Source organism: Ictalurus furcatus, chromosome 12 (assembly GCF_023375685.1).
Source record: "Ictalurus furcatus strain D&B chromosome 12, Billie_1.0, whole genome shotgun sequence".
NCBI classification, from domain to species: domain Eukaryota; kingdom Metazoa; phylum Chordata; class Actinopteri; order Siluriformes; family Ictaluridae; genus Ictalurus; species Ictalurus furcatus.
In genome coordinates this window covers 14246870-14261651 of record NC_071266.1, presented here as the reverse complement: position 1 = coordinate 14261651, position 14782 = coordinate 14246870, and the positions used below count along the sequence as shown (strand labels likewise).

Sequence of the window (14782 nt, the reverse complement as noted above, 5' to 3'; positions counted from 1 at the left end):
TTACACTAATGATGTAATTATTAGCTGATAGCCATAGTTGAAAGACAGGATTGAATTTTGTGCGTGTATGTGTGTAGGTTCACAAGCATTTAGAGGATATGAAGTTGGAGGCAGTACAGGACAATAATCTTGAACTACTGAGTGAGATTCTAGGGGTAATTCGTGGGCTGACCATTAGAGACGACAGTGCTACAGAGCTATTGAGAATACTTCAGCAGCCTCACTTCCAGGTACGTAACTTCAGTATGATCATTACCTTTCTCTGTCTCTTTGCTTCTCCCCTCGTCTTATCGTTTTGTCAACTTCTTTGTTTCCATGTCTTAGTCTCTCCTGGAGGCCCATGATATGGTGGCATCAAAATGCCATGAGGCTCCACCCCCTGTCGATCCTGCCATTGAAGCAGCAGTCAACAATGCACTCCTGCAAGGTGATGCTGTCAGGATGATCGGCATCCACAAGAAAGCCGGAGAACCTCTGGTTAGTGTGTGTGTCAGTGTAGTTTAATAAATATAGCAGAAGGAGTATGTACTGCTGATGAACTGATCCTTTGTGACAAAGGAATATCTGTTTTGGAGAAATAGTGCTTGAGGTTTTCCTCTCAAGATCCAGTATACAGAGCATAACTTGTCAACATATTTAATGTGTGTGTGTCTTTAAAATAGGGAGTCACGTTCCGGGTAGAGAAAGATGACCTGGTGATTGCTCGGATTCTCTATGGTGGGATGATTGACAGGCAGGGCCTGCTCCATGTAGGTGATATCATAAAGGAAGTGAATGGACAGGAAGTGGGCAACAACCCCACGGAGCTACAGGAGATACTGAAAGAGAGTAGTGGAGGAATCACACTTAAAATCCTGCCAAGCTACATAGATTCGGCAGTACCACCACAGGTATCGGTAATGCGTGGGCATGCTCATACAACTGCATGCTGCCAGTGGGTGCACTCAACAGCTGGGGGTATCAGGGTTCTTTATGGTCAAAAGCTCTTTTGGGAGCAATGTTAATAACACGTAATGTTTTAACACATGTTTGTTTAATGCTTTTCTGACAAAAACCTGATCTTTTTGTGTGTGTGTGTGTGTGTTTGTATGTGTGTGCTCCCTCCTAATTGGCCTAAACAACCTGTGGTCTCACCCAGACTTTTTAAAGTCTATTTTATTTTGCAGGGCAAAATTTGCACACACTCTTGACACCTCTTTAAACACACTAAGCTGTTACTTTTTGTTGCTCTAATTTAGAAAAAATACAGTAGGTAGACTCTGTAAGATCAGGGAATCATGTTTAAACAGTGATATAATACAGAGACACTCGAATAGAAGATGCATGCATGATTTTTAGTGGAGCAGATCTAAATGCATGGTATTTGACCACTAATGCCTGATAAATGCTCAGATACACATGCTGTATTAAGTTCTCCCGTCATCTGTGTGCTAGGTTTATGTAAAGCCACATTTCGACTACAATCCAGCCAATGACACTCTGATTCCGTGCAGAGAGGCCGGGCTCGCCTTCAAGAGGGGTGATATTCTTCAGATAGTCAACAGAGAGGACCTGAACTGGTGGCAGGTATGATTTCACTGCTTTGGTAAGAGCTTACAGAGGATTTGTATTCATTTGGATTTGTTCATTGAGAATTTGGATGGCAACATTTCATTGGATGGTTGTGTTGTTTTAACAGGCATGTCATAATGTGGGAGGGGCTACAGGGTTAATTCCCAGTCAGTTTCTGGAGGAGAAAAGGAAAGCTTTTGTCCCTAAGGACTTGGATAGAACAGGTACATCCTAATTTGAACATTCAGATACATGTGTGAAATAAGGAAAAAAATACATGCATACATATGTGTAAAAAATAAGTACACCCCATGGACATATTAAGACCAGAATACATTTGACCCTCTTTAAAACAGTGCCTATTAATAAACTTGATGCACTCTATCAAATGATGCACAACATTTTTTGTAGTAATAAGTCACATGGAAAAAGTAAGTACACACCTTCAAATCTATAAAATTAGAATCCGGTGTTCAAGATTAGATGACAGTGATTAGAACCTGCTTAGGGAGTGCAGGTGGGACCGGTCTTATTTATACCCCTCTCAAATCTAGTGTTTGGTGTTCCCTTTGTTATTGAGGTGTGTGGTGTCATCATGCCAAGATCTAAAGAGTTCTGTATGGCCTTCAGAAAAAAGGTTGTGGATCCCTCTGTGTCCTTCAAGGGATTCAAAAAGACCTTCAAATTATTTGAAATTCATCATTCCATTGTAAGCAAAAGCATCTACAAGTGGCGCAGATTTCAAACGACTCAGTAAATTCCCAGTAAATTCAGCCCAAGAGCAGACTGTCTGATGCAAAAAGAAGTCTCAAGGCATCCCAAAATTTCATCACAAGATCTGTTAGTAAGTCTTGCAACTGTTGGTTGAAGTGCATGCTTCTACAATCAGAAAGAGATTACACAAATTTGACCTGCATGGGAGACGTGCCAGGAAAATGCCTTTGCAAGACTACAGTTTGCCAATGAGCATATAGTCAAAGTAGGGGCCTTTTGAAATAATGTGCTCTGGACAGACAAATTAAAGATAGAGTTGATTGTCCACAGTAACATCAGACCAGACCAGACCAATAACAGCAGACCAAATACAGCTTTTCAGGAAAAGCACCTCATACCAAATGTGAAGCACGGTGGTGGAAATTTTATGGTTTGGGGTTGCTTCACTGATTCAGGGACTGGACCGCTTGCATTCATTGATTCAACTATGAATTCTGTATTATACCAAAGAGTGCTTGAAGATAATATGAGGCCATCTGTCTGACTGTTGAAGTTGAACTGAAAGTGGACCTTTTGACAGAAGGGCTCTAAAGTGTGACCATTTCACTCACATTTGCGACTGAAAAGTTCTTTGTGCGACTGTGAAAAAATATTTAGGAGCACCGGTGTGAGTGACCTGTTCAGAGTTGTATAATACAATCGGAATAAAAACTAAAACTCCAAAATGCATCAACACCGCGCAACAGTTACTTTCACGCTGCTTTTCATCACTTCAGTGAACCGAACAAGTGTGAAAATACTGCAAAAAAGCCATTATGATGATGAGTAACACTGTAATCATCTGCTTCTCTCAACTTCCCAATCTCACAGCCGCCATCTTTTATTGTTCCCGCAAAATGACCTGAACCTGTGACCTGCTCATGTAGAGACAGTGGTAAATTAATAATAATGCTAATGCTACAAGGTGGGTTTTAATTCAGACTTCTTTATTAAATAATTCCTCACCAATCATAATCAAGCATAGCAACTGTTCAGTCTGTAAACAAACAGTGCACTGCTGCTCTCCTTCATGCTCTTCAGCAACTCTAATAGACAACTCTGTTCACTTCATTTAAACTCAGGGTTGCCAGATATCACTAGAAAAGTCAACTCCAGTTTCGATTGTTTTGATTTAATCCCCCAAAATAACTCAATATTATCAGAAGACATGGCAACACTGTACTGTGGGAACTGATCTAAAAGGAACAACTGATAAACAAACAAAAAAAAACTAATAAAATGTAAAGACAGAGAAAATGTGCTTAGTTATAAATAAATCATTTAATATAAAAAATGGATATAATAACTTCATAAAATATAAATAAAATGAGAAATGAAATAATGTTTAATTACTATGGGTTGCACTTAATATCAATTTGACATTAAGCTTAGTTTGCTATCTCCTTAGAAGGCTATTAGCCTTTTTCCTAATATGGATCATGCTTATGTTAGTCTACTTTTAATTAGGACTCTTTATTTTTTAAAATATTTAAAAATAAATCATTTATGCTTGTTTATTTATCAATTAACCAACAGTATTTCTCATTGCTATTATTTTAATTCAATTAACAGTGACCATGAGCAGAAAGCTTACATTTAACAGTTTATGACAGACCTCCTGATTAAAGCTTAAACAAAAAAAACATTGGTATCTGGATCGGTCGTAAAAATCCTGATCGGTGCGTCCCTAATGAACACCATTAAACTAAAGTGCTTTGCATCTGACGGATAAATGAACTCATCCAATCACATCCTATATGAGATTATTCAGATATATACACAATATACACAGAGCGGTTCGAGAACTGACTCCAGCCCAGAACCATGACAGCGGAAAATGTCTAATATTGTAGCTTTAAATATATTTAAGAGGAGCAGACTTCAAACACTGAACATTGAGGTTTTTTGTATTTGTTTACAAGGTGGAACAGGTTAACGGTTGTTTTTTTTTTTGCATACAGTCTGTAAAATGAACTGAAAATATTACATTTATTTTATCAGAAGGTAAATTAATTTGTCATGGCTCACACTATGTTCCTAAAATTCTGTCATAATTGACAAGCTCAAGTTTTCGCATGCCTACGTGTGTGTTATAATTGTGGCACATTAACGTTACCATCTCTAAAAAAACAAACTAAACTTCAACCGTGCTCCTAAATTTTTGTAACTAGTGCTCCTGAAAGAAATTGTTACTGAAGAGCCCTGGACAGGATAACGATCCTAAGCACACTAGCAAATCCATCAAGGAATGGCTCAAAAAAAGAAATGGAGGGTTATGGAATGGCCTAGTCAAAGCCCGGATTTGAATCCCATTGAAATGTTCTGGGCGGATTTGAAACAGGCAGTACATGCAAGAAAACACTCAAACATCTTGCAACTTAAGGAATATTGCGTGAAAGAGTGGTCAAAAATTCCAGCAAGCCGATGTCAGAGACTGGTGGACAATTATGCAAACTGCCTACAAGAAGTTATTTTTGCTAAAGGGGTTAATACTAACTTCTGAGGCCAAGGTTTATTTACTTTTTCCAGAGAACAATATCACTTTTATTGATTTCTGTTAAATAAATGATTGAAAAAGCTATTTTTTCTTGTGGTTTTGTTCAAGTATATCTACTTTATTAATAGGCACTGTTTCAAAGATGATCAAATGTTTGCTTGTCCAAATATATCAGACAACAATTTCCATGGGTGTACTTACTTTTTCACATGACTGTATAACTAAAGTGTTCATTTCCCCTATGTATGGAGACTTTTGGGGGACACTGTCTGTGTGTGTGTGTGTGTGTGTGTGTGTGTGTGTGTATATATAATATATATATATATATATATATATATAATATATTACACACACACACACACATATATATATATATATATATATATATATATATATATATATATATATATATAAAATATATATATATTTTGCTGAAGGTCTGTTAGTACAGTTTACAGCAGAACAAGACAAGGCTGTGCTACAGAACTTCATACTGGAAAGCACATGCACATTCATGAGGCCCTACTGTCATGTCCAAAACTAGTCTCATCACCTCATCAACCACGTCCTTTTATTTACTATCAAATAACTCCTATAAAATACATGTACTGTAAGGGAAAATGTTGGGGGAGATATCATGGTCAACCAAAATTGTAAAAAGGACAGAACACTATTCCCAAAAATAATTTGTGATTTAAATTAAAATTTAAGTGTGGGTTCTTTCCTATTCAAGAACATTAGAATGGATATGTTAAAAATTGTACTGCAGCCAGGCACTAGATGGCCGTAGACATTTTGACTTTATTTTGAATTCCTGTTACAATATCAACCCATATGTCATTTGTGTGCACTTAATACATGTGTGAATGCCCCCTGCCAACCCCCCCCCCCTTTTTTTTTTTTACTGCTAGGGATCTTATGTGGAACAGTGAATGGTAAAATGAAGAAAAAAAAGATGTACCTCACTTCGAGGAATGCAGGTAAGTCACTCGGTGCTTTATTCTCCGGTGAATGTTGGCACCCATCTGTTTAATGTGGATGTGACTGAACATGCTGTATTTTTGGCAATGGATGGAATGTAGAATTTGACAGTCACGAGCTGCAGATCTATGAGGAGGTAGCATGCATGCCACCATTCCAGAGGAGAACGCTGGTTCTGATCGGACCACAGGGAGTGGGCCGCCGCAGTCTGAAAAACCGTCTGTTGGTGCTGCATCCTGACCGTTATGGAATCCCGGTACCATGTGAGTACTGACATTAAAATTGCTATCCAGTCAAAAGAAGTGTATAATCCATTTAATAACTCATTTAAGGGTAGAATAAACTGCATTTAAACTTTTGAATCTAATTGCTTTCACAGTCAGAATTTTTGTGTACACAAATATATATATATATTTTTTTATGTATGTTATACCACACTGGTATAACAAGAACTGAGGATGGAAAATGTCTGATTTTTCTACTTAGTGTTTCTTTTATCTGTCTACCCACAAAATTAGTTTAAAAACTATTATACTTTTTTAAATAAAAAAATATGTGTAAGGACAAAGTGTATAGTTGTCACAATTGTCCACTTGTCAATGTACCACTGCCGTAAGACAACTGTAACACTCATTTGTTATAGAAGTCTATATGTCTACCAATCATTAGTGCACGGTTGCCATATCTTTACTAAAACATAGCGCGTCATGTTTTTGTATGCAACACCATTTGTGCTGTTCATTGAAAACATGTTTTACTATATTTTTACAGTATCTCTTTCATTTGACAACTGAATAATAACTAAATGAGAGTTCACTGTGTTTCACACCCTCTGATAATGTCAGTAAAGGCTTCTTGCATGTACATCTTTGGATGTACAGTACGGTGCTGTGAAAAACTATTTCCTGATTTTTTTTTTTTTTCCTTTTTTTTTTTTTGGTTTTGTGTATATCTCATACTAAATAGTTTTGGATCTTCAAGTAACATAAATCAAAGGCAACCTGAGTAAACATGCAGTGCAGTTTTAAAAAAAAAATTATTGAAGCAAACACCGATCACGAATGTGAAAAACTAATTGCCCCCATTAAACTTAAAATCTGGTTGCTTTAGCAGCAAAAACTGCAACCAAACGCTTCAGAAAACTGGAGATCAGACTTTCACTTATTTCTAGGACTAGGACTTATTCTGATGCTTTGGATCACTGTTGTGCTGCATAATCCAGTTGAGCTTGAGTTTCAACTTACGGACTGAAGACCGAACATTCTCCTTCAGGATTTTCTGATAGAGAGCAGAATTCATATTTCCTTCAGTTATTGCAAGTTGCCCAGGTCCTGAAGCAGCAAAGCATCCCCACACCATCACACTTCCACCACCATGCTTGACCGTAGGTATGATGTTCTTTTTGTGGAATTCTGCGTTTGATATACTCCAGATATAACGGGACCCCTGTCTTCCAAACAGTTCCACTTTAAATCATCAATACACTGAACATTCTTCCAAAAGGTTTGAGGATCATCAAGGTTTTGGCAAAATTCAGACGAGCCTTAATGTTCTTCTGGGTTAGCAGTGGTTTTCACATCACCACTCTTCCATAGATTTCATTTGTGCCCAGTGTCTTTCTGATAGCAGAGTCATGAACAGTGACCTTTATTGATGCAAGAGAGGCCTGTAGGTCCTTTGATGTTGTCCTTGGCTCTTTTGTGACTTCCTGGTTGAGTCGTTGCTGTGCTCTTGGAGTTATTTTGGAAGATCAGCTTCTTCTGGGAAAGTTCACTACTGTGCTGAGTTTTTCCATTTGGAGATAATGTCACTGTGGTCCTTTGAAGTCTCAGAGCCTTTGAAATAGCTTTGTAACCCTTCCCAGACTGATGTATTTCAATCACCTTCTTCCTCATCATTTCTGTAATTTCTATGGCATTGTGTGTTACTGAGTAAGACCTTTTAACCAACTTCATGCTGTTGAAAAAGTTCTATTTAAGTGCTGATTTGATTGAACAGGGTTTGCAGTAATCAGGCCTGGTTATGTCTAGTCCAGCTGAACCCCATTATGAATGCAGTTTCATAGATTTGGGGATTTAGTAACTATGGGGACAAATACATTTTCAGACAGGCCCAGTTGGTATTGGATAACTTTTTTGCTTCAATAAATAACATTAGAATTTAAAAACTGTATTTTGTGTTTACTCAGGCTGCCTTTGTTTTATTTTAGATTTTGTTTTAATTTCTGAAATATTTACCATGATGTACACAAAAACCAGAAGAAATCAGGATAGGGCAAATACTTTTTCCACAGCACTGTAACAGACATGTAAATGGAGATTTTCAACAATGGCAAAGTGAATATATAAACCATTTATTCAGTCTGTGGAAGGAAAACACAAAGGCATGTAAGAGCTTGTCCACTCTGTCTTTCTCTGAAAATGAAGTCGGGAATTATCCAGCATGTTTAGATGCTTCCTTGAATCCTTAAATTCTACTAAGATGCTTCATTAAATCCTTTCCTGTCATTCAGTCACATCTAGAAGGCCTCGAGAGGATGAACACAATGGTCAGACTTACCAGTTTGTGCCAAGGATGGACATGGAGATGGACATTAAATTGGGATGTTTCTTGGAGCACGGCGAGTATGATGGCAACCTGTATGGCACCAAGATAAGTTCTATTCATGAAGTGGTGAACACAGGACGCACCTGCATCCTGGACATCAACCCTCAGGTCCATAAACTGAAGCCGTTAATTTTCATTTATGTAAATCTTTGAAAGCATCACACTTTGATTTTGTCTTTAGAGACATTTTACCTTATGCAATCTTAATTGTGTGTCCTAGTGAAGGTGTTTAAACCTAGTCTTCGAAGTATTCTTCTGATTTCCCCTGAAAAATCTTTTTGAATCTGTTTGGAGTAAATTTAATATTATATACATAGCTGAAATTTGCAGCATCACAGTCCCGGTCAATGAGATCTGCACAGGGCATTGACATTTTAGTAGCCTAAAAATGATTTGTTAAACAGTGGCTTTTCATTTGAATGTTTCAATTGATAGTTTGTTTGTTTTTTTTAAACAAGGTCAAAGCACCACTAATATACATGCAGACATTCTTATCCTGCTTGTACATTTACTGCTTCACAAGTTCAGGGAGGAAATTAAGTTGGAGGCAGGCTTGGAACAACTCAAAAACCGCTTTATATTATACACACACACGCGCGCACACACGGCTCAGTGCTGGTTGGCTTTATCTCTCTCAGTTGCTCTCTCTCTCTGGCCTCTATGAGGGAGAACTGAAAGCACAGAGACACAGCTCTCACTAATTACACACAGGTGAGAACCATTACACCTTACCTGCCGGTTCGACCTGCCTTCTCTCCGTCCACAGCCAATGCTGGACCGTGTCCCCGTAGCCACTGTGTGCTTGTCTTACTATCCTTGTGAGGGCCTTCCATTAACATAACTATTAATGCAGCCGATTAATGCGATGCTTACACCTAAATCTAACCCTAACTTTAATGCAAGTAGCCAAAAGGAAACCTACTGGGTTTTTAAATAAAAGCAGTTTTTATTTGCAAAATAAATTAAAAAAAAAGACGTGTATAATTATGGCTGAAATACCAGTAGATGACCTTTCTTGTGTGTGTGTGCACACATCAATGTCTGCCATGGTGGCTGTACAACTTAGTATTTTAATATGAAATAACATAGTTGATTGTTTGAAGGCTTTAAAGGCCATTGTTCCCTTTATTCTTACTGAACACTTTAAGTATGTAAGTTTATTGCCATTCTAGCTCAACACAAGGCTGAGGATTGAATGAAATACAGTTTCTCCTGAGTCAGGGAGACATCAGACAGACATTAAATATGACATACAAAAAGCAAAACATTGCTATATACATACATTACTATATACACACAATGGATATAAAAAGTCTACACACCCCTGTCAAAATGTTAAAGGTTTTCATGTTTTGTGATGTAAAAAAAAAAAAACAAATTACTATTGGGAACTACAACATATAAATATTAAGTGAACAATCAAACATTTTAGGGAAAAACAGGAAAACAAAAAAGTTACAATAACCTGGTTGCATAAGTGTGTATAATTTGGGATGTGGCTGTGTTCACAATTAACCAATCACATTCAAGCACGTGTTAAAAAGTAATTATCATACAGCTGTCATCAGTGAAATTATTCTGATCAACCCCAAATAAAGATCAGCTGTTCCTGTTTCTAGGATTTTCTTCACATCTTCTTGGTTTCGTCTGACCGCTGAAGCCATGGTCTGCAGAGAGCTGACAAAGCATGTACAGTGTCTCACTTGTAGAAAGATGTTGATCAGGAGAGGGGTTTAAAAGAATTTCCAAAACATACTGTTCCATGGAAATCTGTGAAGGCCATCAACAAGAAGTGGAGAAGGGTAACATTAGCAGGAACAGGACATCCCTCCAAACTTACCAGGGAGGATGCCAAGAGACTTACAGCACCATTAAAGGAGCTGCAGGAATGTCCGAAAAGTTCTGATTACTCTCTTCGTTATCTCCATGAAGCATGGAGTTCTCAGCATCATGCTTTAGGGCTGCTTTTCTTCAGCCAAAACTGGGGCTTTTATCAAGGTGGAGGGAAGCACGAACAGCTAAAAAATACCAGTCGATTTTAATGCAAAACATTCAGGTGTCTGCTAGTAACCTGAAGATGAAAAGGAATTTCACCTTTCAGCATGATATTGACCCAAACATCCACATCAACAAAGGAATGGCTTAACCAAAAGATAAATGTTTTTGAATGGCCGAGCCAGAGCACAGTCCTGAATCCTGCTAAAAATCTGTGGGTGACCTGAAGCAGGCTGTACACAGGAAATGCCCTCACAATTTGATGGATGTGGAATGTTTTTACAAGGAAAAGTGGAAAAATATTAAGTCAAGATATGCCATGCTGGTAAACTCTTAGCCAAAAACACCAAGTGGTGTAATAAAATCAAAAGGTGTTTCAACAAAGTATTAGTTTAGAGGTGCGCACATTTATGTAATCAGGTATTGTAACTTTTTTTCTTCCCACCCCCCTAAAATGATTCTTACCGTTTTTCACATTTATTTCTAGTTGCAATTTCACAGTAAAGGTAGAAAATGTTCTGACATGATTTAACCTCACAAAAACCTAAAATTTTAAAAGGGGTGTGTAGACTTTTTATATCCATTGTATATGTGTATTTATATGTATGTGTGATTATATACAAGTACTCGTATATGTACACACACTAGTGTGTGTGTGTGTGTGTGTGTGTGTGTGTGTGTGTGTGTATATATATATATATAATGTATGTCTGTCTGTCTGTATGTATGTGTATATATGTGTGTATATGTGTATATATATATATATATATATATATATATATATATATATATATATATATATATATATATACACATATATATACACATACATATATATACACATACATACATACAGACAGACAGACATACATTATATATATATATATATATATATATATATATATATATATATATATATAATGTGTGTGTGTATATATATAAAAAATAATATAAAAATAAATATAAACACACACTCTCATGAGTCTCGAGGATTTGGCTCGAATGCTACGCAGTCTTTTCCCCAGTGAACAGGTTGTATGATGGATGAGTGGAGATTGCCCAGATGCTTTGGGCCCTCCTTTTACATCATTCCTTGTAGATGTTAATATTAGGGAGGCTGGTGCCAATGACTTGCTGGGCATTCCTGGAGTGTTTTCTTATCTGATTCAGTACAATTACCATATCGGACTGTAATGCTGTGGGTCAGGACAGACTCAATGATACTCTTGTAGAAGCTGGTAAAGATCACATACCTGCTTTTTCAATTTCCTCGAGAAGTAGAAGCATTGGTGTGCCTTTTTAGCTAAAAGTGAGGAATTCAGAGTCCATGTGAGGTCAATGGTGAAGTTTACACATAAGAATCTGAAACTTGACAATTGTTCCACAGGTGTTCCATTGCTATTTTGTATATAGGCTGGAGTGTAGATTATGTCCTCCTAAAGTCCACTACCGTCTTTGTTTTACAGCCACTCTGGCTGGCCCTCAGGTTCTTTCTACCTGCGTTGTCTAGGCACAGGTGGCTCTTTACCAACAAAACTGGATTGGTCAGTTACTGCTAAGTATGGATGTTTTTTTCCTGGTAGATAAGTTCTATTAAATTTTATTTATGTAGCACTTTTTATTTTTAATTTATAAAATATTTTATATACATTATATTTTTATATATATTTAAATCCCCAATGAGCAAGCCAGAGGCAACAGTGGCAAGAAAATACTTCCCATGAAAACATGAGGAAGAAGTCTTGAGGGAAACCAGTCACATCCTTTTGAGTAACACCAGATAGTGTGATTGTCATTACTCTTCCATAACTGTATGCTGTAAAGTCACTAAGTGGAGTAGTGTTGGCGTAGCCTGCCTCAATTGAGTCACAGTCATCTCTGAACTCAGAGTGAGCTGTTTCCTCTTAACATGCTGGTATAAGTTATTCATACATGAATAACCTATGAGGTGTTAAAACACTCCATGTATTCACTTATACATTTATTATTATAAACATACGTTTATTATTTATAACTTTTCTCCTGCCTGGAATATAGCACTTGATGCTGACATGGTGTTAAAAAATGTAACTCTTATACAGTACCTGTTAAAACACTAACCTCTGGTGGTTACCAGGGGTGGAATAGAATGATAGGGTTAAATATGTAATGGTGGTTCTATGAATAGCGGATAACTACCAGGGTACCCAGTCACTTAGTACCAACAGTGAAGCAGTAGTAATTGAGCCATAAGGTTCCAGGGAACAATGGCCGAGGTGTGCATGCGCATAAGAAGGTATACAGATGTTAAAACACTGTTCTACTACTCTCGTGGTTACATATGTAACTTACTATTTTCCTTGTGGTGACCAGCTAAATGTCCGATATTTGTATCCTTGTGGGGAAATCTGGCATCTACCAAGATCTAAAAACATACCTACATAACATACACACTTTACTTAGTCCAAAAATAAAAGGTGCAAACTATGTTAATGTTCAAGGTTTAATAGGGATCCTCAGACTACAGTCCTCTGTAGCAGTTTAATGTTTTCTCTTATCCAAAACACCTGATTCAACTCATTAGTTTGTGGGGAAAAAAGACTAAAATGAATTTATAAACCAATCTATAAATATAGTGGCTAAATACATTTGAGTCCAAAAAAAGGTTAAAGCCTTTGGGCAAAATAAATGAGACAAATTCATACTGACAAGACATTATTAGGGTTCCTTTCAAGTAAAAAATTATTTTAAAAAAATAAATAAAATAAAACTAACAAATTTTAAATAAAAAGTATAGGTTAAGATAAATTGTGAAAAAAACCAGACTATATATTAGTTTCAATATATTTCAGTTCTGTTCCAATCTAAATATTCCCTAATAGATTTTATGCCTAATGTTTGCCTTTATAACTACCTCCGACCTCTTTCCTGTCCTCTTAGTAACACATACTCTCACTATATTCTTGGCATCTCCTGTTACAAATATGCTAGTCTACACAGCCTACATTCTGATCAGTTTTGGAGGCTGATTAAATCGTGGCTAAAGATGTTTTTCCCCACTGGCTCTTTGCACAGGCTCTGAAGGTGCTGCGAACAGCGGAGTTTATGCCCTATGTAGTGTTCATAGCGGCTCCTGAGTTCGAAACCCTGAAAGCTATGCACAAAGCTGTCTGCGATGCAGGATTCACAACCAAACAGCTCACAGTACGTACAAATCAAGCCCACATCACATCTCACATGAGATGATTTGAGTAAAGACCTCATTTTATTTTATTTATTTATTTCTCTAGTGCCTAATTCTCAGACAGTCAGGGAGCAACATGGAAGTGTGTGAGATGTCAGAGGTAGCACTAGAATTCAAGGTAGCACTGCCTCTGCTTGCAGGAAGGGAAATGTCCTGAGTCCTTGCTACACATATTAATTAATACTTATTCTTTCATAATGATGAATTAATACATGTACAAATCCTTAGTGCATCATGAAATAAAGACATTTGCAGCAGTCTCTGAGTTATGAAAAGCCACTAAAATGGTAATAGTTTAGCAATAACATCTTGTTAGCTGATTTGATGAATTAATAAGCTAATTCTGTCTAGCTATCAATGACAAAGAAGCTTGACCAGGAACTACTGTAATTGGAAAACCTGCACATAGAGAACAAATAAAAGGCTTGGTGGTTAACTGCATAATTCACTCCCACTGGTCATAGTTAACAAAACCTTATTGATTCCTCCTGGGCAGTAGGTATAAACAAAAACAAGACCATGTGCTGGCAGAGACGATGCCAGCATGGACAAACCATGAACACATTTCTGTAATAACAGTAAACACTGCTAAACATAAGACATGATGAGAAATTGTGAGTTCAGATCCCGAATATGCCACAGCAATCTGTGGCCATGAGTCCAAGAAAGCAAAATTGGCTATGCTGTCAGGGTGGGAGGGGTGGCATAATCTCTCCCCTATCAATCACAGAGAAACTAGCCAATGGTGGGCATCCGTTAACTCTCGCATGCGGAGGGCAGATGGGGCTTTCCTTACGAGTGTTACTCCGCCCTACATTTGCACTTTCAAGCCAACACCACTAACAAGTTGCTTTGAGACAATAAATAAATAAAGAAGTGGGTATGGTGATGACCTCATAGGATCTTGATCAATTCAAGCACTCTGTGAAGCCTAGAGCATAGTCATGTAAAAATAAGTACACCCCATGGAAATTGTTGGCTTTTTTGACATACAAGCGAATATTTGATCATCTTTGAAACAAAACCACAAGGAAAATTTGCTTTTTCAATCATTTATTCAACAGAAATATCGATAGATATGATATTCTTCTGTGGAAAAAGTAAATAAACCCTTGGCCTCAGAAGCTGGTATTGCAGCTTCCCATTTAGCTTCCCATTTAGCTTCTTGTAGGCAT

General features: G+C 37.2%; 1 protein-coding gene across 1 annotated transcript in view; it reads left to right on the top strand.

The window, feature by feature from the left end:
* pals2b (protein associated with LIN7 2, MAGUK p55 family member b) overlaps nucleotides 1–14782 on the top strand; it is a 30631-nt gene that overhangs the window by 8691 nt on the left and 7158 nt on the right. Inside the window, exons 3-11 of the mRNA XM_053638402.1 lie at nucleotides 78–230; nucleotides 325–477; nucleotides 663–890; nucleotides 1435–1566; nucleotides 1679–1775; nucleotides 5713–5781; nucleotides 5884–6045; nucleotides 8295–8497; nucleotides 13439–13567. Of these exons, the coding sequence (XP_053494377.1) occupies nucleotides 78–230; nucleotides 325–477; nucleotides 663–890; nucleotides 1435–1566; nucleotides 1679–1775; nucleotides 5713–5781; nucleotides 5884–6045; nucleotides 8295–8497; nucleotides 13439–13567 (1326 nt within the window). The remainder of the gene's footprint in view (nucleotides 1–77; nucleotides 231–324; nucleotides 478–662; nucleotides 891–1434; nucleotides 1567–1678; nucleotides 1776–5712; nucleotides 5782–5883; nucleotides 6046–8294; nucleotides 8498–13438; nucleotides 13568–14782) is intronic.